Source organism: Miniopterus natalensis, chromosome 10 (assembly GCF_054644295.1).
Source record: "Miniopterus natalensis isolate mMinNat1 chromosome 10, mMinNat1.hap1, whole genome shotgun sequence".
Lineage (NCBI taxonomy): Eukaryota > Metazoa > Chordata > Mammalia > Chiroptera > Miniopteridae > Miniopterus > Miniopterus natalensis.
The window spans coordinates 84,528,570-84,556,273 of NC_142090.1; the positions used below are offsets into that span (position 1 = coordinate 84,528,570).

General features: G+C 59.7%; 1 protein-coding gene across 11 annotated transcripts in view; it reads left to right on the forward strand.

Moving 5' to 3' along the window:
• The first annotated feature begins 8,438 nt into the window (after positions 1–8,438).
• Positions 8,439–27,704, forward strand: part of CAMK2B (calcium/calmodulin dependent protein kinase II beta) — a 50,790-nt gene continuing 31,524 nt past the window's right edge. For all 11 annotated transcript variants that reach the window (XM_087821457.1, XM_087821454.1, XM_087821455.1 and 8 more), the window contains exons 1-2: positions 8,439–8,503; positions 22,604–22,698. In XM_087821457.1, the coding sequence (XP_087677583.1) occupies positions 8,439–8,503; positions 22,604–22,698 (160 nt within the window). The remainder of the gene's footprint in view (positions 8,504–22,603; positions 22,699–27,704) is intronic.

The window sequence follows — 27,704 nt, forward strand, 5'->3', positions numbered from 1 at the left end:
TGACCTTGTTTTTTAAGGACATTTTTACTGGATACAAATTTTGGGGGGTTGACAACTTTATTTGCTTCAGAACTTGGCTGATGCCTCTGTCACCTGACTTCACTGCTTCTGGTGAGAAGTCAGTTATAATTCTCACAATTGTTCCCTTGTACGTGATGTGTCTTTTTCTCCGGCTGCTTTCAGGATTTTCTTTGGTTTTCAGAACTGTGGGTGTCTGAGTGCCGTTCTTTTTATATTTATGCTGATTGGTGTTTGTTGAGATTATTGGATATGTAAATTGATGTTTTTCATCAAATTTGGGAAGTTTTTGGCTATTATATCTTCAAATATTTATTTATTCTGTCTCAGTCTCACGCCCTTTCTTCCGAGCCTCCAGTCACGTGCGTGGGAGACCATGTGCTTTGTTCCCAGGTCTCAGACGCTCTCCTCCTTTCCCTCCAGCCCTTTTACTCAAAATCTTCAGGTCAGATCTTTCCTACTAATCTGCTTTTATGTAGACCTTCCACTTTGGGGCTGAGCTTCTTGAGCCATCCACTGATGAAAGATATATCTTCCTGCCCAGCCCGCGTGGCTCAGCGGTTGAGCATCGACCTAGGATCCAGGTGATTGGGGTTCGATTCCCAGTCGGGGCACATGCCCGGGTGTGGGCTCGATCCCCAGTCGGGGGCGTGCAGGAGGCGGCCGATCAATGACTCTCATCACTGATGTTTCTGTTTCTCTCTCTCTCCCTTCCTCTCTCTGAAATCAATAAAGACGTATTTTAAAAAAACACACCAAACCCCCAAAAAACGTATCTTTCTTTAATTGGTTGAACATCTCTAACAGTGGCCTTGCAATCTGCCAAGTCCAGCATCTCAGCCATTTGGGGTTTAGTTTCTCAGTTTCTGATTTTTTTTTTTTTTTGGCCCGGGATCACCTTTTTCTGTTTCTTTATATACCTAGCGGTTTTTAACTCACATACTGGACATTGTGGCTGATATGTCGTGAAACTCAATATTCTGTTAACTTCCTCTGAAGAGTGTGGACTCTGTTTCCACAGGCAGTTCGGTCCTGCCCCCTGCCCTAGCGGCTCTGCCGCCCTGGCTCTGGTCACCACCTCGTCTGGCCCCTGTGACTTCTGGGCCACAGTTAGGAGTTGCCCCCTGGTGAGAGCTGAGCAACTGTTGAGTTGTCCTGCTGGGGAGTTCAGTCGCACCGTCTGCCCACAGCCTGGAAACAGCTGCCTCATACACTTTGCCCAGGGTTATGGCCGCTCGTGGTGGAACGGCAAGCCTGGTGCCAGCTGATCCACCCACAAGTGGGCGTCACGGGTGAGCCTCTCGACAGAGGAGGCAATGCTCTGTGTCCACTCTCTGACCCACACTCGTCTTGACCTCTTGTGTCCCGGCCCCCAGCCCAGTGACACTTCTCTGCTGGACACTCCCACCTGGGGCTCCTGGCCTCTCACCCTCTGCTTGGTCCTTCCCAGCTCCGTCATCACCTCTTCCTCAGACCACCTGCCCCATACCGGCCCTCTCCCCTCCTCCTGGGGACACTCGCTAGGCTGTGGCGTCTACTCCTCCTTCCTCCTGATGATTACTGGTCTGTACCTTCAGTCTTCATCTCTGCTCCGGCCCCGCAGGCCCGTCTTCACCACACACGGCAGGTGGTGGTGCCCGGAGCCCTTCCCCACACCTTGAGCAGGACTGAGCACCTTCCCCCCAAACCTGCTCATCCCTGGGTCCTTCCACCCTGACGCCCTCAGCAGCCCTGTTCCCCACACTCACTTCTCACTTGCAGTGGCCACCAAGTTCCGACTCTGAACTATCCCTTTTCAGTGGACCCCTCTAGCCCCTGCCCCAAACAGTGGCTATGAATAGAATTAATATCAACAGCACAAAGATGTTGAGACTGGCACCTTCCAGGGGTGACTCCATCAGTTTCTCCTGGGGACAGAGGAAGGACAGGTGGGTTCAGGAGACCCTGGGTCCTGCCTGGGTCAACAACCCCGCAGCAAGCCCTGGGCGTCGGCAGCTTCGACGGAGGCCTGAGGAGGTGGGAGGAGAAAGCTGCCCTTGTCTGCCAGGCCCAGGAGGCCCAGCCTGCCTGGGGGCCAACCGCAGTCAGGGCTGCTTTCCAGCCTGCAAGGGCCGCTTCCCGGCACCTGGCTGACCCCTGCGAGGGTCCAGGCCCACAGGCCAGTCTGCCAAGACCCCAGCTGAGTCCCGCCCTCCAGCTGCGTGGACAGGGCCTCCCTGAGAGAGCCCCTCCTACTCTGGCTGTCCTGTGTCAGAGCCCCTAAGCCCAGGTGGCCTGTCAGGCAGAGGCTGTGGTGCGGTGGGGGCAGGAGGGCCTCGTCCATGGTGTGGAGCTGCTTCTGTACAAGCTGAGAAGCCAGATACCTTGGCAGCTCGCAGAAGCCAAGGTGCCTCGACTGGGGCCTGGGCAGGACAGACTGGCAAGACCACTCCACTCTGCGGGCTCAGGGTCCGCCCGCACCCCTCCTCCACCCACTGCTCTCAGGACTCCTGGGTGGAGGGGAGGCCAGACTCTGGGAGACCCTGAACTTCGGGACACCTCAGAAGAGGCTGAGGGGACCCTGTGAGGCAGGACAAGAAGCATGGTGGTTACCCAAGTTCCATTGCCAGTGGGGGAGCTCAGGAGCAGATGGTGCATCTCTGGGGCAAAGGCCCAGGACCTTAAAGTTCTGTCACCCTCATTTGGACCCTTTGCAGGTGGCCTGCACAACCAGCTTGCTGGTTCTGCAGGCCTGGGGATTGGGAGGACCCTGCACCAGGCTGGCCTCCCACCCCCTCGTGATATGTGCCCCGGACTGCTGTGGGCTGCCCCTCTCCCAGTCCAGCGGCCTCCTTTGCAGAGTGGGGTGACATGGTGCAGGATACAGGAGGTTACGACTGGCGGCAGACACCCGGGAGCCGCAGTGTCCCATAATTACCCGCTGTGTGCAAACTGCGTTATATTTGGCTCCCCCCACGCACGTGGCTGCGGTCTCCACGGAGCTCTCTCTCCTGCATCACGTGCGGCATCTCCATCCCCTCCTCTGTGTATCTGCCAGGCCGGTCCCAGTGGGGGGCGATTTGGGTTGTTTCCAGTTTTCTCGGTTATAAATAGCACCGCTGTGCACGTCTTTATTACAAATCCTTCCTCCGAAACCCTGAATAACTGAGCCCCAGGGGCACCCAGGCCCAGCCAGTGCATCCTACAAAGCCCTTCTTGCTTCCTGGTGGGTCCCAGCTCGCTGTGCAGGCCACCCCGCAGGTGGACGGGGGGACTGGGGGCAGGACAGAGCCAGGCCCCCAGCAGGGATGCAGGCAGGTCCTTACAGGCTCAGGCATAAACTAAACTAAACAAACACCAAAGGAAAAGAAGCCCCCAGGGTTCCCTGAAGTGTATTCCCTTAAATTTAGGAGGAGGTCGTTAGCCACCTGGGCCCTAGCAGGGGAGGGAGGGGCATTATTCCCTCTGCCCCTCCCCTGGGACAGTTGGGCTTGTTTGTTTTACATAATTCTCATTGACGTTTCTTTTATTAGTACAAATATAATAAGTGAAAACATTCTTATTGTGCAAAGTTCAGCACAGTTTTTACATGTCTTCTGTTATTTTACTTTTTAAAAAATTTTCATTCTTTTAAACCTTACCCAAGGAGTGAGGATATTTTTTCCATTGATTTTTAGAGAGAGTAGAAGGAAGGGGGAGGGGGAGAGAGAGAAACATCCATGTGAGAGACACACAGCGATTGGTTGCCTCCTGCAGGTGCCCCAGCCAGGGCTGGGGATGGAGCCTGCAACCAAGGTATGTACCTTGGGAATCAAACCCATGACCCTCCGGTGCGCAGGCTAACACTCTAACCACTGAGTGTGCCGGCCAAGGCTGTTATTTTACTTTTTTTGCGTAAAATGAAAACTTTCTGTTTCAAATATATTTTTCTATTTCTTGGTAAAATGCTGTGCATAATGTTCTTTAATATTCTTTCTCTCTTATTTTATTTTTGTTCCCCATTTTGCATCTACGTTTTTTGATTTTTTTATTGACCAGACTTGCCAAAGACTTGTCTGTTTTACTGTTAAATTTTTTTTCAAAGACCTGGCTTTTGGTGTTCCTGATTCGCTGTACTGTTGGCAGTTTTTCATTTCATTAATCTCCACTTGGCCTTATCAGACTCATCCGTGCACCTTTCCCAGGGTATTTTGTTTTCTTTTTCCAGCTTCTTCAGCTGTGAACCAGGGTTTATTTCTCATTTCCTCACGTGGCCAAAGCAGCTGAGTGCCCACTGTCCATCCTTACTGTCACGATCCTGCCACCGGGAACCTGGAGGTGATGGCTGGATCTCCAGGTTGGAGCACCAGGAGGAAGGCCAACCCAGGTGGCAGGGCAGAGAGCCGGATGCCGCCTGGATCCCTGTGGGCTATGTGGAGCCGAGGGCCATGACCAGCAGGGGTGCCGGGGTACAGGGAAGTCAGGGCTAATGCACTCAGGTCCTCTGTGGCTGCACTGGGAGCACCAGGCCAGCAGCCACGTTAGCATGCCTTGCCTACTTGCAGGTGCAGGGTGAGCAGGTGGGCATGGGAGGGCCCTGAGAGCATGGTCTCCTGACTCACCGAGAGGCAGTTTCCATGATAAGTCCCGCTGTCTGTGGGGAAACCTCCTCAGAGGGGCCTGCCTTGGCTTTGCCACAGACTAGCTGTGTGACCTGAGCCCAGGCTCAGCATCCTTCTGTGCCTCAGTTTCCCCATTTGTAAAAGGAGGCTAACAATAGCCCCTACCTTGCAAGGTTGTTATAAAATTTAATAAAGTGATGGGTAGAGCTTTAGAAGAATTTCCAGTATGTAGTAAGTACATGTAAATCATAGCTTGGTCTTCATCATCACCACCACCATCATCATCATCACAGTCTTCATCACCATCACCACTATCACCACCATCACCATCACCATCACCATCACCATCACCATCACCACCACCACCATCACCACCACCATCATCACCACCACCACCACCACCACCATCATCACATCACCATCACCACCATCATCACATCACCATCACCACCATCACCACCACCACCACCATCACCACCATCACCACCACCACCACCACCACCACCACCATCATCACCATCACCGCCATCACCACCACCACCACCACCATCACCATCATCATCACCACCACCATCATCATCACCATCATCACCATCATCACCATCATCACCACCATCCCACATGCCTGCCAAGCACCCAGCATAGGCTTGTCACATCAAGGGCCAGGTGGTTGAAGAATGATGGATTAGAGTCTTCCTGCCCTGGGGACTGCAGCCTGCCCTTCCAGGCAGATGGGTATGACTGGGAGAGGTGACCTCCCATGACAGCATACCCTGGAGATGAGGGGGTAGAGGAGGCCATGGCCTTCCTTGGGAGAATGAGCCCCATGCGCAACATTTTTGGCTCTGCAGATGTGATGCTTGTTGCCATGGGGACCGTCCTAACAATAACCTCCCAGAACTGATATTTCCCACACCCGCCGCCCCAGCTGCCACTTGGGAGGGAGAGCCCTCCTCACTGAGGGAAGCCAGCTAGAAAGGGTAAGGAGGGAGGCAAAGATGACATGGGGGTGAGGGTGGAAGAGGACCCTTCCCAGAGGGGTGGGAGGCCAAAGCCAGATGAAAGGGCTTCTGGGGCCTGGGGCCCAGGAAGAGTCATGGCTGACAGCCCTTCACCCCTCAGCTTTTCCACTCTACTACCTGGAGGTGGGGAGTGAGCTGTTCTGTGAGTGGGGTGGGGGTGGGGCTGTAGAAGCAGGGGCAGTCTGGGCCTTGGTAGCTCCACCATTCCCCTCTGGGGTGCCCTGATCACCCCACCTTCCTGCTTTCAGGGTTGCTCTGCGTCACACCTTTAATGTTTCAGCCCAGGGAGGGGCTGCCAGGGGAACCCCAGGAGGGCCTCATGCTGCACCCCTTAGTGACCCTGACCTCTTGTGTAACCTTGTTCCTGGGCAGCCTCCTCACCCAGGGGAAGGAACGTCAAAGCAAAGCCCCAGGAGGCTGCTGTGTCCTCACCTGGGGCAGTGGAAGCCACACACATGTGAGAGTGAATGTGTGTGTGTGCGTGCGCAAGTGCATGTGAATGTGCGGCTGTGTGTGTCGGAGTTTATGTGATTGTGAGAGTGCGTGAGTGCGAGTGTGTGTGTGTGTGTGTGTATGTGAGCATGTACGTGTGTGTGTGTGTGAAAATAAAAGACGAGAGGCCTTATGGAGCAGTGGGGTTTCAGTCCCAGGTACTTCTTGGCGTGTGGCATCGAGCAGGTTACTTCACCTCTCTGTCTCTGCTGCGCCTCTAGCTGTGTAAATGGGAGTGATGAAAGTACTTGCCTAGGACTGTCTGAGAGGTAAGAGAAGTAAGACATGTAGGTGTGGAGGCCAGTCAGTGTCGTCGGGACTCAGTGCCCCTCCATAACGGCCTGGACTGTCCTGTGTGACCTTGGGAGTGCCCGGGGTTGGCTGGTAGCCTGAGTGAGGAGAGCCTGATTTGTCCAGGGGTGCGATTTTGTTTTGTTTGCTAATTGCATGCTACTGTGTGGGACTGCCTCCTTCCCCCCTGAGCTCAGAGTCTTGCCAATTGCCCAGCCTGTGGGGGAAGAGATCCCTGTGGGGCTGAGCACACGCCAGAGCAGGACTGTGCGGGGCCTCACAGGAGAGGTGGGTGTCAGGACAGGACAGGGGCTCTGTGAGGTGTGCAGGTGGTCTCCCCCCCTGCCTTCCCTGCTGAGATCATGGCCATGCCCCCCACAGGGCCCTTGATGCCCTCAGCCAGGACTCACCATTACCCTGAGTGTCCTCTGCCTCTAGCTGTCTCCTGGGTGTGAGTTGGGTCTGCAGGGTCTGCAGAACCACCCGGGACCCAGGCTGACCCCACCTGGTCTGCTAATCTGCGGGACAGCCATGTGCCAAAGGCATCCTGGTGGGGAGGCCCTGGCTGCCCCCACCCCAGAATCCCTTTGATGTGAACCTCGATCCAGCAGACATTTGTTGTGGCCTCTGGGGCCGGCCCTGGGCTGGCCACCAAGGCAAGGGATGAGCCGCACAGGCCCAGAGCCCACAGCTGGAAGCCTGCGGTGCAGTCAGTGGCTCACATCAGGGCAGCTGGGCGACCCAAATCCAGAGCTGGCTGCTGGAAACTTCCTTCCTCAGGGCCTGCCCAGGACTGAGCCTGGCCCTGGCCCCGGCCCCAGCCCCTTAAGGAGTGTGGGGGTGCCAGAGCCCAGTGGGCCCTCTTTGCTGGATCTGAAGTCCCTGTTCCAGATGGCAGCCTGGGTGTGGCCCTGGGGAGGCTCTTCTGTGGAAAAAATGGGGTCAGCCCAGCCTCTCCTGCCTGGTCCTCCCCCCGCCGCCTCCTTCCCTCCAGGGCTACTTCCGAGAAGGACCCTGTTCCATCAGGCCAGAGCAGTGGGGCAGGCAGGTGGGCTAGGCCTGGGGAAGGGGAGAATGTGTCCCCCTACCTGGGAAGGGGGCTGTGTGCTCTCAGGACCCTGAGTTCCTGATGGAGCAGCCTGTTCCCCTGACTCAAGGACCCTTGGCCTGAACTCCCCCACCCGTCCCTCCCTGGGGCCTGTAGTGCAGACACCCCGGCATCCAGAGCTAGGAGGAGCGAGGGGGGAGGGGCTGGGACCATAGGGGAGGCGCAGCCTCCACCCTTTCATCTCCCACCGTGTCCCCAGGGTGATCCTGGTCTGGGAGGCTCCTGAACAGCTCTGCGGAGGGGGTGGGGACTGGACTGTGTGCGTGGAGGGGCCAATAGCATCTCCTCCTTGGGGGCAGGAATGAATCCTGTGGAGGGTGATACCCCTGTCCCTGCCCCCATGTGCAGTCTGGGGCAAGGCGGGCCTTCAGGGAAGAGAGGGCTCACTTTGTGTCTGCGCGCAGGGGGGTCCCCAGCAGGGAGCAGAGAGGCCGCCAGCCTGGGTGTGAGGGCCTGAGCCCCGCGCATGGGAAGAGCGCGGACCTGTGCACAGGAGACGGGGGCGCGTGTGCAGGTGCGTGTGGGGAGCGGGTGCGGGCGCAGGCCCCTGCGCAGGGCGCAGAAGTGGGTGCGTGTGCAGGGCGGGCGCGGGCCCGCGTGCAGGGGTACAGGCTGGGCGCGTGTGCAGCGCGCGGGTGCGTGTGCGAGGCGCGGGCTTGGGCGCGGGGCCGGCGCAGGGCGGCGGGGGGCGGGCGCGGCGGCGGCAGCGGCTCCCGCGCTCCCCGCGCGTAGGTGTGCGGCGCGCTCCTGGCGAGCCCCGAGCGCGCAGATCTCGCGGGCGCTCGCAGCCCAGCCCGGCCCCCGCCCGGCGCCGCGAGCCGAGGTGTCGCCCGCGCCCGCGCCCGTGTCGCCGCCGTGCCCGCGAGCGGGAGCCGGAGTCGCCGCCGCCCGAGCGCAGGGGAGCGCACGCCAGGCCGTCCTGCCGCCATGGCCACCACGGTGCCCTGCACCCGCTTCACCGACGAGTACCAGCTCTACGAGGATATTGGCAAGTAAGAGCCGCGCGCGCGGGCAGGGCCGGGCCCCGGGACCCCGGGCCCCCGGGCCCCCGGCCCCGGCCCCTCCGCGCGCCGGCCCGGGCGCTCTGCGGCCCGCGCGCCCCCGCTCCTCCCGGCTCCGGCCCGGAGAGCACGGCCGCGCGGCCCCGACCCCGGGCCCGGCCCCGCGTGGCCCTGCCCAGCGCAGCGCCGGCCGGCTGCCCGGGCTCCAGGCTCCAGGCTCCAGGCTCCGGGCGCCCGGGCGGCGCGGCGGGGGCGGCAGCAGGTGGCTCTGAGCGCCCGGCAGACGTGACGCATTTGGCGGCGGGAGGTCAGAGAGGAGGGGCGCGCGGGGGCGCGGGGGCCTGGAGCGCGGGGTGCGGGCAGCCCCGGCCCGAGGGTCGTCCCCGCGTGGGCCCCGCTGTCCCTCCCCCACCGGGCGGCCGGCTGCGGGGGCGGCAAGACCCGCTCAGCGCCTGCTCGGGCGCGCGGCTCCATCCGTGGGGGGGCGGTGCGTCTCGGGCAGCGTGGGAACAGGCTCCGCCGAGGGTGCCCCGGGCAATCTGGGCTCTGAGGGTCCCCCCCGCCCCGATCCTTCTGGAGGGGGAGCCTGGCGCGCGGGGCGCCGAGGTCGGGGAGGTTGGCGGGTCAGGTCGCTGGGCTGGAAAGGAAGGGGTGAGGCTGGTTTCAGGGTCACCGCGGGAGGGGGCTGCGCTCCGGAGCCGCTGGGCGGTGCGGGAGGGACGGGCCTCCAGGGCTCGGCTCAGGTAGGAGGCGCGGGAACAGGTGGCCCCGGCTCTGCCCGCCAACAGGAGCCGTGGGCCTCGCCCGGGCTCCGCCGAGAGGGTCGCTGACCGGAGCCCCGGGCGGCCGGTGCCCGGGCGTCGCTGTGCCAGGGCGGCCGCCCAGCCTGGCGCGCCCGCGCTCCCTCCCCGTGCCCGCCGCCCTCCCCTCACGCGCCCGGGTCGGAGCCCCGTCCGCTCGTCCTGAAACGCGTCGGTAGGGATCCTGGTGCTGGGGCGCGACGCTGACCACTGATGACCGTGGGTGCCCAGCCGGGAGGAGTGCGGGGTGTGGGAATCCCCGCGCACCCTGCGTGTGCTGGAGGATGCCCCGGCCTGGGGGCTGAGGGGTGGCGAGGGAACCCCTGGTGGGGGCAAGGCCAGGCCCTGGGGACCCAGACTCCCTTCCCTCGGTGGGGGCTGGTTGGGTGCCCCGTCGCAAGGCAGGTGGACCTGGAGAGCAGAGCAGAGGGAAGGGGAGGGTCAGCCTTCCCCCTGTGCCCTCCGCAGGCCCCTGGCCCCAGGCCTGTGAGGCAGGCCTGGGCTGAGGGTCCTCAGATGGGGCAGAGGGCGGCTGGGGCAGGAGGTGCACCCTGCTTCCTCAACCTGAAGCTCCTCAGACCCCCCTCACTTTTCTGTGGATCTCTCTGGGTCCATGACTGTGTAGGGTGGCCCCCCACCCCTGGCCTGTGGCTCCAGCAGTGGCTGGTTACCATGCTCCATGCCACCCACCCCACGCTGGGGAGTGGAGGTCCTTGGGGCCGCCCTCAGGAACGGAGAGGGGGTGGCAGACCCTGCAGTGCAAGCTGGGCTCCTACCCCATCCGCAGGGACGTGAGCAGCCAATGCCCATGCAGCAGTGCCCAGGGACGGGCTGAGCCGGTGGGGAAGCCCAGCCATGGAGGGGGCCAGGGGCCTGGGGGAGAAACACCCAGGGACCAGGAGGGTTCCTTTCTGCCCAGCACCCTTTTTTGGAGCCCCCCTAGGGGCCTGGTCCAGTGAGGACTGCTGAGGGGCCTGTCGCAGCTCCGCCGTGGCATCCTGGGCAGGGAGGAGGCCAGACCAGTGTAGGGTGAGCCAAGAGCTGGGGTCCACAGTGGCCATGTTGGCCGGTTGTTGACAGTGCCTGGCCTGCCGGAGGCACAGTTGGTGTTACTTCCTGGCCCAGGTGGATGCGTCCAAGTTTATTTAAAGCTGCAGCCCCTGGCACCAGTCAGGCTGAGCCCTCTGCCCAGGAAGGGCCAGGCCACAGGCCCACAGCTGCCCTCGTGACGTGGCCACAGCTTCTGCCTCCTGCCCCCTCCCCTTCTCTACCCAACCCGCCCCCCGCAACTGCTGCTTCTGCTCCGGATTGTCCCCTGGGGGCCTGGGTAGTGAGGTTTGAAGGCCAAAAGGAGCTGTTTTCTGGGGCTCTGCCCTCCCTTGTCCAGCTGGACACCAGCCCGACTTGGTCCAGGTCCTGGGTTAGGAACCACCTCTAGCGGGGTCCCCAGACAGCCACAGAGCGGGCAGTGAGATGCTGGGCCAGCACTGACCAGCCAGCAGCGTGGTTTTTAAAACAGAGAAAACTTCAGGAGTAATAAACACTTGTATCTCTTCCACCCAGAATTGGATACTGTTCCTCTTATATCATTTTGGCTTTAAGTTTTTGGTTTTTTGTTGCTCACAGATAAAGGTGAGCCCCTGTCCCTCCGGCAGCTGCCCTGCTCGTGGCTTTGTTCCTTCCAGACCCTTTCTGGCTCATTCACACACAGATGTCGGTGCCGGTTACTAACGTATAGGATTCTTCGTGTGCGTTCTTGGAGCTTTGCATAAAAATCCTGAAACTCGTGTTTGGCCTCAGTTGAGCGTCGTGGGCACTGTGTGGTGGCACATTGTGACCTCTGACTGCCGCTCGTGCGCAGCGACCCTGGTGTGAGCCCGTTGTCCCGCCACTGGTGGCGGTCTGGGTCCCTTGAGGTTGTCCCCTCTCCAACCCCGTGGTGGGTCTGCAGGGCACAGGCCTGCAGGTTTCCCCAGGGTGTGTCCCTGGCAGTGGGGCCACCGGCGGGGCTGTGCCCTCTCTGTGCCCTTTCTCTAACCCCCCTCTTTGTTGGGTCAGAAGAGGTGCTTGTGCCCCAGCTCCTGAGCCTTCCACTTCAGGGGTGTCTCCTTCAAAATACAGGTGCTCTCCCAGAGGAAAGCAGCTCCCATGAGGTTTTGAACATAACTCAGGGGTTCATGGACCTGCCGTGACAACCTCTAAGGAGCATGTCACTTTGAACCTGTGATTTTATTTAATTAGTTAACCAGAAGCCCTCTCACCCCCCCTCACCCCACAGCGTTTAACAGAGATGATGCTGTGGGAAGGTGGGTGACTTGCCCCAGCAGCCAGGAGACCTGACCTCCAGTCCAGGCCAGAGCTGACCTTGGTGTGCCCTTGACTCCATCCAGTGTCTGCCCTGTGGGGTGACCCCTTGCCGAGGCAGCCCTTGTACTCCTAACTAACCACTGGCCGGCTAGGCGATTAACAGATAAACTCCCAACACTCAGGACAGACGGGTGCTGGTCTCTGAGCTCTGAAACTGGGAAGAGAGGGTTTGGGTGGAGGAGGAACTGTGGTGTTTGCTTCCTCCTGCCCAGCAGCACTCCTGCCTCAGGGCCTTTGCTTGTGCTGTTCCTTCTGCCCCCAATGGCCACACAGCTCACTCCCCCGCTGCTTGGCATGTCCCAGACCCCACTTTGTCTTCCCTGAGTACCTGGCACCATCTGATACCCCAGGCAGCCCTACAAAAAGGTGGGGTTTTGGGGGCCTGCTCCTGCTCCCGAGGATGGATGAGGGGCTGGGCGCTGGGGCCCCGACTCGGGAAGGAGGCTTTGAGACAGAGCTCGCACACGCTGACTCTGCGGCAGGGTGCACATGAAGGTGATGCTCGTTTGGTTACTACTGAGCGGTATTTTTATACCATAACCTACTTTGCTGAGAGCTAAGAATATAGCTTGTGCTTGCTACCTGCACTCTTTCTGCTCTTGTGACAGTCGCCAGCAGTGAAACGGTGCTTATCGCCTTAGTGTCCCATCCTGCAGTCACGGCCAGTTTGTGGGAGAGGAGACTGAGCCAGGGGCCTCTGTCCAGGGCCCAGGTCACACAGGGCGGGGTTCGCATGCAGGCCGTGGACTCTGGAACTCACCGTCTGCTTCTCTCGGGAGCTCAGGACCTTACTCGGTTCTGTGCTTTAAAAATGCTGTTGCGTGGCCAGCGTGGCTCAGGGGTTGAGTGTCGACCTCTGCACCAGGAGGTCAGGGTTCGAGTCCCGGGCAGGGCACAGGCCCGGGTTGTGGTCTCGATCCCCAGTAGGGGGCGTGCAGGAGGCAGGTGATCGATGTTTCTCTCTCATCATTGATGTTTCTCTCTCTCTCCCTCTCTCTCTAAAATCAATTTAAAAAATTAAAAAAAAAATTGTTAAAAAAAATGTTGCCGTTCCCCTGGCTGACTCTTGGCTGCTTGTGGTCTGCTCTGACCCTCGGCTCCTCGGCCCTCACTGTCCTTCGCGGGCTGTTGGTCCTGCTGTCTGATGCGTTCCCAACACGAGGCGCCGTCCCATGGCTCCCTCTCCCTGTCTCTCCATGACAACCATCACTCTGCCCCCATTTGGGAACAGCAAGGCTTGAAATTTTATTACTTAAACAAAAGGACAATATTGTCTTGTACAAAAAAAAAAAAAAGGCAATTCACACGTATGTGCCATAAAGGTGACTCTGACATGCAGGGTTTCCTGGTCCCGAGAGGACCCTGGCCAATGTCACTGTAGGGATTTTAAAAAGGCAGGTGGAACCCCCGTATACGTGATTCTCGATGTGCTGGCCCCCAGCCCTTTCTCGTGCTCGCTCCATGACAGTCTTTCCTTACAGCCCCGAGCCTGCCAGCTCTCTCAGAAGCAGGGATGTGTGTGTATGGGGGGGTGTCCATATTTAAAAGCCAAAAATGGGGGCCTGTCCTCTGACAAGCATGATGGAGGGATGAGAGGCCCCTGTGTTTGAAGAGGGGCTCCCAGGATCACCAGGAGGGCACGACTGTGGAGCTCCAGCCACTGTGGGCCTTTGTTCTTGGCCAGGAACGTATTTCTCTCTGATGTGGTTTGGAGCCTCTCCCGAGAGCTGGGGGGAGAGACAGGCAATGTCGGATTGTTTGTCTTTTTTTTATTTTTTTAACAGAGATGATTCCCTTACGTGTCCACAGGGAGCCGTCCAGAATCTAAGTGCTCTACAGGACAGAGCAGGCGGAGGTGGCGGGCACAGTGTCTGCTCCCTGAGGCCACCTGGTCCAAGGCAAGAGACTGGCCTTTCTGGAGATTTCAAATATACTTTCAAAAATTTAATTTTCTGCCTTGGCCAGTGTTGCTCAGTGGTTAGAGCGTCGGCCTGTGCACCAGAGGGTCGAGGGTTTGATTCCCGGTCAAGGGCACGTACCTGGGTTGCAGGTTCGATCCGTGGCCCCCGCCGGGGCTCCTGCGGGACACAACCAGCGGCTGTGTCTCTCCCGTCGACGTTTCTCTCTCCCCCCCTCCCCACTCCCTACACTCTCTCTGAAAATCAGTAGGGGAGCCCCGGCTGGTTTGGCTCAGTGGTTAGAGCGTCAGCCTCCGGACTGAAGGGTCCTGGGTTCGATGGTGGCCAAGGGCACGCACGTGGGTTGCAGGCTCCATCCCGGCCCCAGGTCCGGGTGAGTGCGGGAGGCAGCCGGTCGAGGCGCCTGTCACACCGACGTCTCTCCCCCCTCCACTCCCTCTGAAAAAGCAATGGAGAAAATGTCCTCAGGTGAGGGTTAAAAAAAGATGTTAATGGGTGAAAAAATATCCTCACTTCTTGGAGAGGATTAAAAAAATAATTTTCTCTCTGACAAAAATGGAACTGATCTGATTATTTTTAAGGCATCTTTCAAGGCACGAGTCGCTTTGTTAGTGCAGAAACATAAAAATGCATTATGTATCCACAAGGTTTTCCAAAAACGATCATATTGGCATATACATGAAATGTATATTTTATTCATACAAAGATCAGGATCTGCTTAAAATGAAAACCTGCGCCTATGTGAGTGGTTGCCGGCTGCCCAGCGTCCGGGGGGCCCGTCTCCCGGGCCCAGGGTCGCCAGCCTGCTTAGCGGATCCTGGTGGACACAGTTCTTTTTGCCGTGAGAGTGATCCTGGTAATTGAGTTGCGATTCTTTGCTAAGTCAGATCCCAGCTTTTGTTGATTCTGGAACAGATTGGCACTAGCCGGGCAAAGATTTGAGAACATTTATGGAGGAAGCATGAGCCACGCTGTCCGTGGAGCCGATGTGAGAGCCGCCCCCACCCACACGCTGAGCAGGCCGCGGCCGTCAGGATGCGGCGGGAATGGCGTGTCTTCTGACGCGATGCCCCCGGGGCGTCCAGCGTGTCCACGTTGGTGCCTGTTTCCCTCGAGGAGCTGAGGGGGGCCCACCTCTCTGTCCCCCAGACCACACTGAACTCCAGGACTCAGGGCCATGCCCGGCGCACAGTAGGCCTTGTGGGCTGGGCTCCTTCCCAGCACGTTGGCGCACTCACCCCGTGAGACATGGAGCCTGGCAGGGAGGGGGCGGCCTCGGGGATCCTCAGACGGCCTGAGTGGCCGGACCTGTCCTCTCAGTTGGTCAGAGCATCCCCTTGACACCCCCAAGGTTGCAGGTTCGACCCCCTGTCAGGGCACATACAAGAGTCAACCAGTGAGCCCCGGCCCGTTTGGCTCAGTGGTCAGAGCGTCAGCCCTCGGACTAGAAGGTCCCAGGTTTGATTCCAGCCGAGGGCATGTACCTGGGTCGCAGGATCCATCCTGGCCCCAGTTGGGGTGCGTGCAGGAGGTGACCGACCCATGTGTCTCTCTCACATCGATGTTTCTCTCTCCCTCCCTCTCTCCCCTTCTCTCCCCCTCTCTCCCTTCCACTCTGAAAAGTGATGGAAAAAATGTCCTTGGGTGAGGATTTAAAAAAAAAAAAGCCAACCAGTGAATGCATAAACGGGTGGAACAGCAAGCCGACGTTTCTGTCTCTCTCTTTCTTTCTCTCTAAAATCAGTCAATAAAAATTTAAAAAGAAAAAAAGTAGCAACGTCCCAAATGTCCGTCCACTGATGAATGGGGTAAAGAAGACGCGTTGTATCCACACAATGGATACATACTTGTTGTATCCACATAATGGATACATTCAGGCGCTGAAAGAAAGAACTGGTGCTGAGCACTGATTCAGGCCGCGGTGCCGCGAACATTGGAGGCAGGATGCTCGGGAAAGCGGCCGTCACAAAGGCCACACCTGCTCGGTCCCGTGTACACGAAGCACCCGGCACAGGAGGCGCCGTGGGCACGGTGGGGCGTGACCTAGATGTGCCCCGGTGTTGGGACTGATGAAATGTGTACTTGATCGTGGCGATGGACACGAATGTAGTAAAAACCGTTGGATTATGTGCTTTACGTAGGTGGATTGTTTGGTATGTGAGTTATCTTCCACTAAAGATGTTTAAAAACAAATAAAACCCATGTAGAAAAAAACAAACCTCTCACCTGGATCCCCGGGTTCAAGTTGCTGAGAAGTGAGTTTAGCAAAGTGTCCGCAGCTCTGGCTGCGGCCGTCCCAGCGTGGTCACTCGTGGTGCCTGAGGACAGGCCCAGGGCTGGTGTGGCGACTGCTGGGCATCACCTCGTTGCGCCGTGGGCAGGGGCTTGGCCTCTTGGAGACTTCTGTGCCAGCGCATGTTGGCATGTGGGGTGTTCAGCCTGGGCCCCCGCTGGGGCGCAGTCTGCGTTGAAGCCCCTGCAGGGCTCTGTTTAAAGTCAGCCAGGGGCTCTGCCTGCTTGTCGCAGCTGCTCATCCTCTGAGTTCATGGCTTTCTGTTTATGATGATGGGGTTTTTTTCTTTAAATTAAAAATTGTATTAACTTATTGTTTTGAGAGAGAGGAAGGAAAAGAGAGAAACATCACCCTGTTGGCCCCTTATTTATGGGTTCATTGGTTGCTTCCTGCATGTACCCTGCCCAGGTTGGCACATGGGGGCGATGCTCTGACCACCTCTCTGAGCTGCCCAGCCAGGGCTTTTTTTCTTTAAATTTTTCTTGTTTGTCAGTAGAGGTTAAAAATTGATCTGTCACATGGTACCAAGGGAGCTTTTTTAAAAAAACCTGATTTTGAAGACAGCCTCACAAGTACCAATTTCTTTCTCTCTTTCTTAATGATTTCCTAGAGATACGGCTGCATCCACGTCCAGGACATGTTTTTATTGTGGTGAAATATATTTAACATAAAACCTGCCATCTTAGCCGCTGTTAAGTGCACAGCTCAGTGGGTTAAATGCAGTCCTGTTGTGCCACTGACACCACCACCGTGTACAGAACCTCCCGTCTTCCAAACTGGCAGTCTGTCCCCATCAATACTAACACCCCCCCCCCCCCAGCCCCTGCTCCGCCCTCTGCTCTCTGCCTCTGAACCTGACCCCTCTGGGGGCCTCCCATACGTGGGATCACGGTGTCTGTCCTGCTGTGTTTGGTTTATTTCATTACCATCATGTCCTCAAGGCCCAGCCACGTTGTCCCCCGTGGAGGAACCTCCCTCACCCACAGCGGACACTGCTCTGCTTCCACTTTTTCGCCACCATAAAGGGGTGCTGCTGTGGACTTGGGGCGTGACGTGGTCTCCTTCAGCAGCCACGACGTCTCAACACTGGGCTGTGTGGCCCAGGGCCACCATGCAACCTCTCTGGTTTAGTTTCCCCAGGAATGTTGGGGATGACTTTCTGGGGCCCCTTGGGCTCTGTGTTGTGGTTCTGTGGAAACCCCATGAGTTTCCCCTGAGACCTGCCGTGGTGCTCACGTCCGTGGGTGATCTCACAGGGTTTGCATTCCTCGGGAATAAAGCTGAGACAGATGATCTGACTGACCTGAAACAGAACAAAACAAAGCCTAGAACTCTGAGACACATTTACTGTGGTCTGGGCCGCCGGGCCGGGCCGGGCCTGCTCTGTTCGGAGGCCTGTGTGTGGTAGTGCGGCTGTCCCCCCACCGGTGTGGCCCCCCTTGTCCTGTGAGCTGTGTGACTGCCTGGCACTGCGACGAGTGGGGCAGCCGGCTTTGAAGAGCTGCCTTTGAAGGTCACTCTGTGGGGTGCCCTGCTCACAGACTGGCCGGGAGGGAAGTTCTTTCACGGAGCTGCTCCTGCAATGGTGTGAGCCCAGCTCTCTGTTTCTTCCGAGGTGGCTTTGGGATTGGTCTGCAGCCAGCCTTGCTGGGTTCCCTCCGGGTGTGGAGCCTGGACCTGGGTTTGTCACCATGCAGGTAGCCCTGAGCGTGCAGGTGGACACAGGGGTGCTGGCAGGTTGGCCCTGCTTCTGCGAGCCCTGGGCTCAGCTCTGGGAGCCATCTTGAGAGCACAGTGGCCTGGAAGTGACATCAGTGTCCCCAGGCCAGGTGGCCTCGGTCCGAGGTAGACGGGTGGACTGCCCCAGCCAGGCAGGTGTGAGCAGCGCCTGGTGGAACCTCCTGCTCCAGGGAGAACGGAGCCCCTGCAGTGAGGCCCTCCCGGCGGCTGCCCCGTGGGATAGCGTCCAGCGCAGAGGCTGAGCCTTGCCTGGCCGGCCTCCGTGTGCCTTCGCTGGCCCCCCTGGGCCACCTGGCCGGGCGTCTGTGGAGGGCAGCTGGCCATGGACAGATGCAGGGACTTCCAGTACGTATTGGAGAGGAGTGGTGAGAGGGATGTGCTGGCCTCACTACTGACCCGACAGGGAAAGCCTCTACTTTCTCACAAAAAGCGTGAGGTTAATTGTAGGTGTTTTGGTAGACGCTTGCTATGAATTGAATTGTCCCCTCTCCCCCAATTCATATAGTGGAAACCTTACCCCCCCCAATGCGACTGTGATCTTTAGGAGATAATTAAGGTTAAATGAGGTCATAAGGTGGGGCCCCAACCAGATAGGGTTAGTGTCCTCCTAGGAAGAGACCAGAGAGCTCACCTGCTCCGTCTCCACATGCACCACCCGGGAAAGGTGAGCACATGGCAAGGCGGTGACCACAGACAAGTCACAGGAGCAGAGCTCGCACAGGAACCACTCTGTCGGACCTTAGTCTTGGACTTCTAGCCTCCAGAACTGTGAGAAAGTGAATTTCTGTTCTTTAAGCTCCCAGCCTGTGAAGTTTTGTTTTGACAGCCAGAGCTGACTAATACGAGGCTCTTTATCTCGCTGGAAACTTCCCGTCTCTGCCTCGTTTGCTGAGAGTTTTTGGTGCTGGATTTTGTTGAATGGTTTTTCTGCATCAATTGATATGATCGTGCGATTTTGCTTTTAAGTCGGTTGATGTGATGGATTCTGTTAATTGGTTTTCAAACGTGGGGCCAGCCGGCCTTGTGTGCTGTGGTTATTTACACCTGAATCTCATTAGAGTGCAGTGATTCTGTCAGGAGCCTTGTTTGGTTGGAAATCGCCTCCCTCCACTCACCGAGTTCTGCCTGCTCCCAGCATTGTCAGAAATGTAAAGGAAATGGCTCCGAATTTGTGCTCTTGGCTCACCTGGGAGGACAGTGGCAGATGTCACAGCTCATGGGGTTGGGTGGGGGGTTCCTGATGGGCGTGGGTGCCCTGTTCAAAGGGGCGGGGAGGATGCTCTGCAGGGATTTCCTCTGACAGGCGCCTACGAGCCCACGGGCAGTGGCTGCCGTTCTTGTGTTTTGGGGGTAGGTGTCCTCGGGGGGCCCGTGGCCCACTTGTGGGTGGCATTTCTCTGCCTTCCCCACTTGTTTCTTGCTGGAGGCTTCATCCTCAGAGGACGTCTGTTGCTGTCTTCAGAGGGTCCCATGGGGTTTCAGGAAGGGTCGGTATTGAGGCCTTAGACTAGAAGTCCCTTCTGCCCCACACCAGGCCCTCATGAGACTTTTTGGAATAGAGATTTCTGTGGCTGAACAAATTAGCGAAAGGCTTAACCTCAGACTCCCTAGTTGCAAATTCAAGGCACGGATGACCATGTTAAAGGCGCGGAGAAATCCTGCAGTCAGAAAGTGAAGGAAGGCCTTGGCTGGTGGGGCTCAGCTGGTTGAAGCACCATCCTGTGCACCGAAAGGTCATGGGTTCAGTTCCAGGTTGGGGTACATAGCCAGGCTGTAGGTTCAATCCCCGGTCAGGGTATGTGCAGAAGGCAACCGATCCATGTTTCTCTCTCTCTCTCCCCCTTCCTCTCTCTCTAAAATCAATAAAAGCATATCCTTGGGGGAGGATTTACAAGAAAGAAGGAAGGAAGACACCATCTTACTCACTGGTTCCCAAACGTATTTGCTTACAGAACCCCCATGGGCCTGACACCTGCTAACACCCGTGGAGCTGATGCTTGAGGACTGTAATTGGGAGCAGAGTCCCTGGTACACACAGGGCAGACTCCGTGAGGGTCGGCATGTGTTAGGGGTTGAATGGAGTCTCCTCAGAATTTGTATGTTGACTCCCTGGGACCCCAGGACGTGACCTTACCTGGAGACGATTTTTGCAGATGTTGAGATGAGGTGGGACTGGTCCAGGGTGAGCCCTTCCCCAATATGACCGTGTCCTTAGGAAGAGGGGACTCTGCACAGACACACCATGGGGTGCTGCTTCTAGGAGCTCTCGGCTGCTTGGGCGCCGAGGTCCCCCAGGACTCCAGGTGAGCCTCCAGCCAGCGAGGACTCATGTTTCCTTTTAAAAGTATCATCTGTAAAAACCCTCTAACGCGCATGGTGCCCAGGCCCAGGACCTGAACACGTTATTCAGATGCTTTAAAAGTGAGTTCAGTAGAAGGTGCCATACGTGGGGCATCGTGGGGTGGCCTGGAGGTTTGAGTGGCTCCCCTGCCAGCCGATCCTTGTCCCCACCCTCTGCTCTGCCCTTCACCCCACACAGAGCACCTCCCCAGCCTCCCCGACAGCTGTGCAGGTGGCCTCACTCCAGGTGACCTGCCTGACCCTGCAGCTGGCCACCACCTGCCATGCCACCATCCACGGACGATGGGAGGGTCAGGCAGTGCAGGGCTGGCCTCCCCTGCGTGTGCTGCTGCTCTCGTGGCCCCACTGTGTGCTTCTGCACCAGCCTGTGTGTATGCTCTGCCCCCCAGCTGCCAGGGGAGACACCCTTCCCCACAGCCGCCCCCCCCAGGGAAGCCTTGGGAGGTAATCGCGGCCCCGCTGGCCCATCCTCACCCCAGACTCCCCTTCCTGTCCCTTGGCAGATGTGCACTGAGGCCCCTCGGAGGTTCTCGGTGTGCCCATGCCCAGGGTCAGACCTACAGGGGTTGGGGCAGCTCTTTCCAAAACTTTCGCTCAGACGGAGCAGCAGGGGCAGGACTAGCCCACCCCAGAGGGGCTTCTGAAGGTGCCCTCCCCACACCTGACAGGTGGGGCTTAGGGAGAGGAGGCCTGTGTCCAAGAGCAGAGCCTTGTCCACCGTCAATTGCCTGCTGGATGCCTGGCGCTGCGCCTACACCTTCCACGCTCCCTCCAGTGTCTCCCTTGGCCTTGTCATGGACGCGTGCCATCCCAGACCCGGCCGTCCTCGTGAAGAAAAGCAGGGTCCGACCTGGGGGGAGCAGGCCCCCGGGATGTGGGGCAGCGGGCGGCCCTGGACAGGGGTCTGCAGAGCCGTCTGTCGGGGACGGCCCATCTGGCTGTTGGCTCTTGGTCGTTGGTCGTTTTATTTACGCTCCCTGCTGTGTGCTAGCAAGGCTTCCGGCCACTGTCCCCTACTCCCCGGGAAGGGCAGTGTGGGTCCCTCCCTACTCCGGGACCCATGCACCTTTGCCCACCTGCTGCACATTCCCCATCAACAAGCAGTCTGGCTGTTTGGAACTTCCAGCTGGGGGTCAGGCCAGCCTGAGGTCGGATTCTGGCCCAGGAAGCCCTGACCCTCCAGGGAGGCCTGTGGAGCCGTGTGTGGGAGTCCCCGCCCTTTGGGGGCCTGAGTGTCACATGTGGCAGCTCAGGCTCGTAAATGTGATCCTCTCAGCTCTCCTGAGGGGAAGGGGTGCATGGACCCGCCGCGGGCAAGGGTGGTGAGGGTGAGACCAAAGCTGTCTGGGCAGAGGGCAGGGGCCCTGCCTGCTCCTGAGACGGGGAAGCTGAGGCTCAGAGGGTGCAGCTTGGTGCCGCCGGGATGCAGTGGAGCAGGATAGGAGCCAGGTCCAAGGACGCAGGTGAATAGTGTGGTCCACCCCTGGCCCCCAAGCAGCTGCCACCTGTTACTCACTGACTTGGAAATAGAGGAGATGCAGCGTGAAGCACAGCTGTTGCTCACAATGACCTGGGTCATTAAGAAAACGGTCAATTAGATTTACTGTAATATTTATTTTTTTCCAGGAAGTGACCAGTACATTTTAATGAAGTTTTGTCTCAAAAAGGACTATAACAAAAAGTGTTCCCTGTTTAGCACGTAGCTTTTCTATCACCTGGAGCCCTGGGCTTTGGCACATGTGGGTGCCAGGCTGTGTGGGTGGCGGGGAGTCTATCCCACGGGGGCCGGTGCCTGCTGGGTCCTGGGGAGGGAGGGCAGAGCCAGAACAGCCCCGGCTGCCTCCTGTCTGGACTAGGACCCTCCCCGAGACGTGTCCTACTCCAGCCCTGCCTCACGTGTGATGGGTCTAATGTTCTTAGAAATGATCTGAAATAAAATTAAACCGACCGTGGTGACAAGTCGAGTACTGGGGAGGACCTTCTGATGGGCCCCAGTCTGCCAGCTGTCTGGGCTCTGGACCCTGCACCTCCTGCAACCCACCTCCTCTCCAGGGTCAGTGTCTGTGGGTTTTGCAGCCGTACCCCACTTTCCTGCACACCTTTCCTTCTCTTGGCCCTCAGGGGCTCCCCCTCCTGCTGCTCCCTCAGAAGCACTGACCTGTGGGCCTGTCATGTGGGACTCGCGGCCTCTGCTGTGGGAAACGTGGGGGGCAGTGCAGGTGGGGGCAGCAGAGGGTGGAGGGCCGCTTCTCCGGCTTTGCAGCTTAATGACCCGATGTTCCTCCTTGGTGAGTCCTGTGTGGCTGCACCTACCTCCATCCACGGGAGCACTTGCTGAGCCTCACTGGGTCTTGCGGACTTGGCACAGAGCACCAGGGGGTGCACAAGGACCCGGGGCTGGCTGCGCTGTGTCAGCTGCCAGAGAAGGGCCACTGGGCTGGCACAGAGTAGAGGGTGGGAGCTGTTTGGGGAGGGGGCCCTTTCCTTTTTCAGATCTGTACCCAAGGCCCGGCCTCATGGTGGGGTGCTGGGCGTCCATGGGGAGATTAATTAGCTCTCTCTCTGTGTCTCTGTCTCTCTGCCCCTGTCCCTGTCCCCATTTGACTCCCAGGGGGGCGTTCTCTGTGGTCCGACGCTGTGTCAAGCTCTGCACCGGCCACGAGTATGCAGCCAAGATCATCAACACCAAGAAGCTGTCGGCCAGAGGTAGGGTGGGCTGTGGGCTGGGCACAGGGCGCCAGAGCAAGTGGGGTCCTGGCTGCCGTGGGACCTAAATGGGCAGGAGGGACGGGGACCCCACCTTCAGTTGTGGGATCACACCTTCACCAGGGTTTGGGGGTGAGGAGGGGCAGAGACCTGGTGGCCGGGCCTCTGACGCCACCTGCTGTGAATTGTGGGTGAAGGACTTGGGTGCTGGGCAATGCTGAGGGGCCATGAGAGCTGCGGATCCTCACCAGCCTCTTCTGGTCCTTGCACATGGGCACTCAGTGGGCCCGCAGGGTTGAGCATGGTGCCAGCCGGGGCCAGCCCTGGGTAACTGGCCTCACCTGCCCGCACCTCCTGAGCCCTTGCTGAGTGATGGCCCTCGTGGGGCTGGACAGTGTCCATGTGTGGGGACATGGCGGAACATGGGGGTGAGTGGCTGTGACAGGGGCATGTGTGGCAGAGGTGCTGCCCTGAGCAGGTGACATGGGCGTACAGATGGAGGGCTGGCAGGGAGGGCAGGATCCCCAGGATGGGTGTGCAGGGTCCCCATCTCAGTGCTGTGGGGGGGTCCCACGGGTCCTCCAACCCCAGTCTCATTCCATAGGCTTGCCCCTAGCCCCAGGCGAGAGCCCGTATCACAGGTCCCCTAGACTAATGAGGGAGCCTCTTGCTCATCCATGTAGACACTGTGAGGAACAAACGCATCTGAATGGGCACCACAACCCCACTTTCCAGTGGGACCACAGGGAGGACATGAGGTGGGTCTTGAAGGATGAATAGGAGTTTGTGAGATTCTAGCCAAAAACACCTGGACCCATTTCTGCAAAATCACATAGCTCCTCTAAAGTAACCCCACATTCCCAGTTTATATGGTCAATGTGTTCTTCCAGTCGGAGGGTCAGAGCAGGGGAGTCTGGGCTTCCAGATGTGGCCACCATTCTTCTGCCCTGCCTCACCCACAACCTGCTGTTGCCTGAGTCCCGTCCCCCCGCCCCCCCAGTGCCCTGCTCCCGGCCTTTGTTTCCTTGTTGGGCGAAGCCTGGGTTGGGAGGGGGGCAGGGGTGTCAGCCAGCACCCGGGGCCTCTGCCTGTTCGGCCCTGCTGAGGTCGAGGGTGTTTTGTTTTCCTGCTTAATTCCTTACTAGGGAAAATTCCAAATGTCTCTGAATATTGAGAAAATGATAGAATGAGCCCCGTCTTCAAAAGTTATCAGCTCTGGGCCAGTTTTGTTCTATCCCTGGCATCCCCACCCCTTCCCTGCCTGTGTTTTACAGCAGAGCCCAGACTGCCTGTCATTTCGCATGTTTATCTAACAGAAAAGGTTTCCAGAAACAACACCCCCCCCCCATCACAGGGACTTTCCTAGCTGAGGGAACAGTGGGAGGGGTGAGGAGAGGGTCTCAGGACCCCGACTCACCCCGTGCTGAGGGTCAGCCAGTAACTGTCTCGTCTCCACACAGCCGAGACTCTGCTGTGCATGGACCTGGCCACGTTACTTAGCCACCCTATACCTCAGTTTCCCTGGAGGTAACATAGGGATAAAGCTGGTATCTACTAAAGGAGCATAGTGTGAGGGAAAGAGAAGGGAGGTGCTGCCTGAGACCTCCCCTCTCCACCTGGCTCCCAGGTCCTGGCCAGTCCTCTGGGCCCCTCTTCCAGGAAGCGGCCCTGGGTGCTCTCACTCAGCTTGGAAACCCCAGACCCTGCAGGCATTTCTCCACTGATTCTTGCTCCTTGAGGGGTAGATGCAGTCAGTTACTTGTGTACCTCCCCTGTGACCTGCCACCTTTTCTTAAAGCCCTTAGGAGCCAACTAGAAAACACCTGACGTTCGCTGGCCTGACACAATGGCCCTGCCCTTCCCCTCTCTCCCAGGCACTTGGCCTCTTCCAGCTCTTCACACCCCAGGGCCTTTGCCTCCAGCTCTTTCCTCTCCAGGGTGTACTCTTTGGACATGCTTTTCCCAAACTTTGTACCTGAACTGTTGATGGTATTTCCTCAAAGGGGTGTCTCCAAGCCTCCAGTGGGACTCTGGGACCCCAGCACCTGTTTTATTTTATGGCTATCTCCCATCAGACCAGCAGGCCCTACGGGGAAGGTGCTTCATCTGTCTGGCTTAGTGCTGTGTCCCCCCCCCCCCCCCCCCCCCCCCCCGCCCAGGCCTGGCAGGTGCTTTGAATGAGTGGATGCATTTGGACGCACGGCTGTGCAGTCCAAGCTTGAGTCAGTCAGTCTCCTAGGGGTGGGGCTGGGCAGGTGCTGGGTGGAGGGGGACCTGGAAAAGGGTTTCCTGCAGGGGAGGCCCCTGGTCACTGGACACCTGGGCACCTGGAAGGCCCAAGTTCAGGAGCCTGAGAGTGGGCAGGAGGCAGGAGGGGAGGGCTTGCTGCTCCTCCGAGGCCTGGTGGCTACCTGCAGCCTGCGCTGGGTCCCACAGGGTCCGACTTGCTCCCAGGGGAGAAAGTGTCCTAAGCTGGGGCTCCCAGCATGGCTGCCTCTGTGGCATGGGCCGGACCAGTGCCCAGCCCAGGGAGTCACTGCAGAGTGGCCTGCTCCAGCTGTGTCCTGGGAGGCGGGGGGACGTAGAGGGGACACAGAGAACTGCCTGCCCCACACCGACAGCGCTCGCCGTGACACTGCCCATGGCCCCCAGCTTGTGCCAGGGGCTGTGAGAGTTAGATTTGTAAAATTTAATACTTAATAGAGCACTGTGAGACGTTCAGAGTCTGAGAATGTGCTGAATAATTAGAGATTATTAAACCCCTGTTCACAAAGGCAGTTAGAGGAAAATTAATTGACTGGGGGCGAGGAGATCATTGGGGACATGGGTTTTCTAAGCGTTTCTGGTTCCTGCTGCCCCCCGCAGCTCGTTGCTGGCTCTGTGCAGCTGTTCGGGGCGATCCTGCTGCCTGAGGGCGCCCCGCGGCCGTGAGCCGGGCCTGAGTGCTGGGGGCAGGCGCCAGGGCTGACCCGCGGCCAGGGGCGGCCCAGCCGGGGCAGGGGACTCGGCCCCTCAGCAGCACTGCCCCCCGCTCCTCGGTGACCCCTGGCCTCTCGGAGGCGCAGAGCCAAGGACACGAGCCCCCAGAAGCAGCCACTCAGGAGCCCACAGCCGCAGCGCAGAGCCTGGGGTGTGGGCGCATCCAGCGGGGAGGGGGGCTCACCGGTGCGGGGGGCCTCACAGCGGGGCGAGCCCCCCGGGAAACTCCAACCTCCCGGGTGAGCCCTGGGCGCCTCCTCTCACTCCAGGCGAGCGCCCAGCTCAGCCCCGCCCCCTTTTTGGTCGCCTGGGGCCACCCTCTCCCAGGGCCTGTTGGGGCGCCCCGGGGGGCGCGATGGGCGGGGCTTCCTGGTGCGGGGGCGCCGAGCCCGCCCCGCCCGCCCGGCTCTCCCGCCGCCCCCCCCGCGGCTTCCCATCGCGCGACCCACGAAGACGACCCCACGCGGGGCGGCGGCGCCGCGAATCCCGCGAACTGGGTTAAGCGAGGCGGAGGCGCCGCATTGCGGGGCGGCTGAGCATGCGCGCGGGCGCCCCTCCCCTCCCCCCGCGTCCCCTCCCCCGCGTCCCCTCCCCTCCCCCCGCGTCCCCTCCCCCGCGTCCCCTCCCCCCGCGTCCCCTCCCCGCGTCCCCTCCCCTCCCCCCGCGTCCCCTCCCCCGCGTCCCCTCCCCTCCCCCCGCGTCCCCTCCTCGCGTCCCCTCCCCCTCCCCCGCGTCCCCTCCCCCGCGTCCCCTCCCCCGCGTCCCCTCCCCTCCCCTCCCCTCCCCTCCCCCCGCGTCCCCTCCCCGCGTCCCCTCCCCCTCCCCCGCGTCCCCTCCCCCTCCCCCGCGTCGCCTCCCCCGCGTCCCCTCCCCCGCGCCCCTCCCCCTGCCCCCCGCCCCTCCTCCTCCTAAGGCCCCAGGGCGGGACCGCGGGCGGGAGGAGGCGGGGGGCTGGGGGCTCCGGGGCGGGCGTGAGGGTCCAGGGCGGCCCCCCAGGGTCTGGCCCAGCGGCCTGGGGTCCCGCGCTCAGCCCCGGGGCCGGGGGCCTTCGGGGGGTGAGTCAAAGAGCTGCCCCCACAGCGCTCAGCACGCGGGCTCGGGGGCGGGGCTGGCAGGACAGGGGCCACCGCAGGCGGTGGGCGAGGGCCACACCCTTCACCCGTTGGAAACACTCGCAGGCGGCTTGGCTCCTTCAGGGCCCGAGTCCCGTGTCCCCAGGGCCACCCGAGACCTGCGCACGGGGGGCCGGCTGCCCCAGCTGCAGGCGGTGGCTGAGGTCTGCAGCGGGTTCACCTGGGGAGAGCAGGGCCAGCAGCTGGACACTGGGCAGGACCTGGGAGCTCGCCCCCCTCAGCCCCAAGGTGGTCAGCATGAGCATGGGCCTCCCCCCCCCCCGGGGGCTCTGTGTGTGGCATCCTGGGCCAGAGCCAGGGGGGCCCATGACCTCAGCTGGCGCCCCGACATGTCCCAGGCTCCGTGTCCCAGCCAGGGCCCCAGCAGAGCCCTGTGCTGTCCCTGCCCTCCTCTGGCAGGCTGGGAGCCGAGGCAGAGGGGAGAACCCTCATGCTGGCAGAGGCAGGGGTCTCCCAGTGAGCACGGCCTCTCCGCCTGGCCCCAGGGTCCATGGTGTCCAGCAGATGCCCTGGGAGGAGAGAGAGCCCTGGTGCCGGGCAGTGTGGCCTTCCCATGTAGGATTTCACACCCGGTACTCGGCCGCGCGTGTTCCCGGCAGAGCCTGGGGGAGAGGTTGGCAGCCCCCTCCCATGCTTCCGCCCAGCCCTTCTCAGATGTCCTCTTGCCAGTGACAGTGCTGCTGCTGCTGATGGCTGGCGAGAGGCCAGGCATCCACCCACGTCCCTCCTGCCCACCTCCCCCTGGCTTTTCTCCCCCAGCCCCACAGCCAGGGGGCAGGTGGGAGCCAGGACGGTGGGGGATGTCAGGACACAGGGGGGCTGTCACTGGGGGCCATGAAGGAGGCCACCAGCCCTGGAGGACTCTGAGCGCTGCTTCGTGCCTCAGTTTCCCTA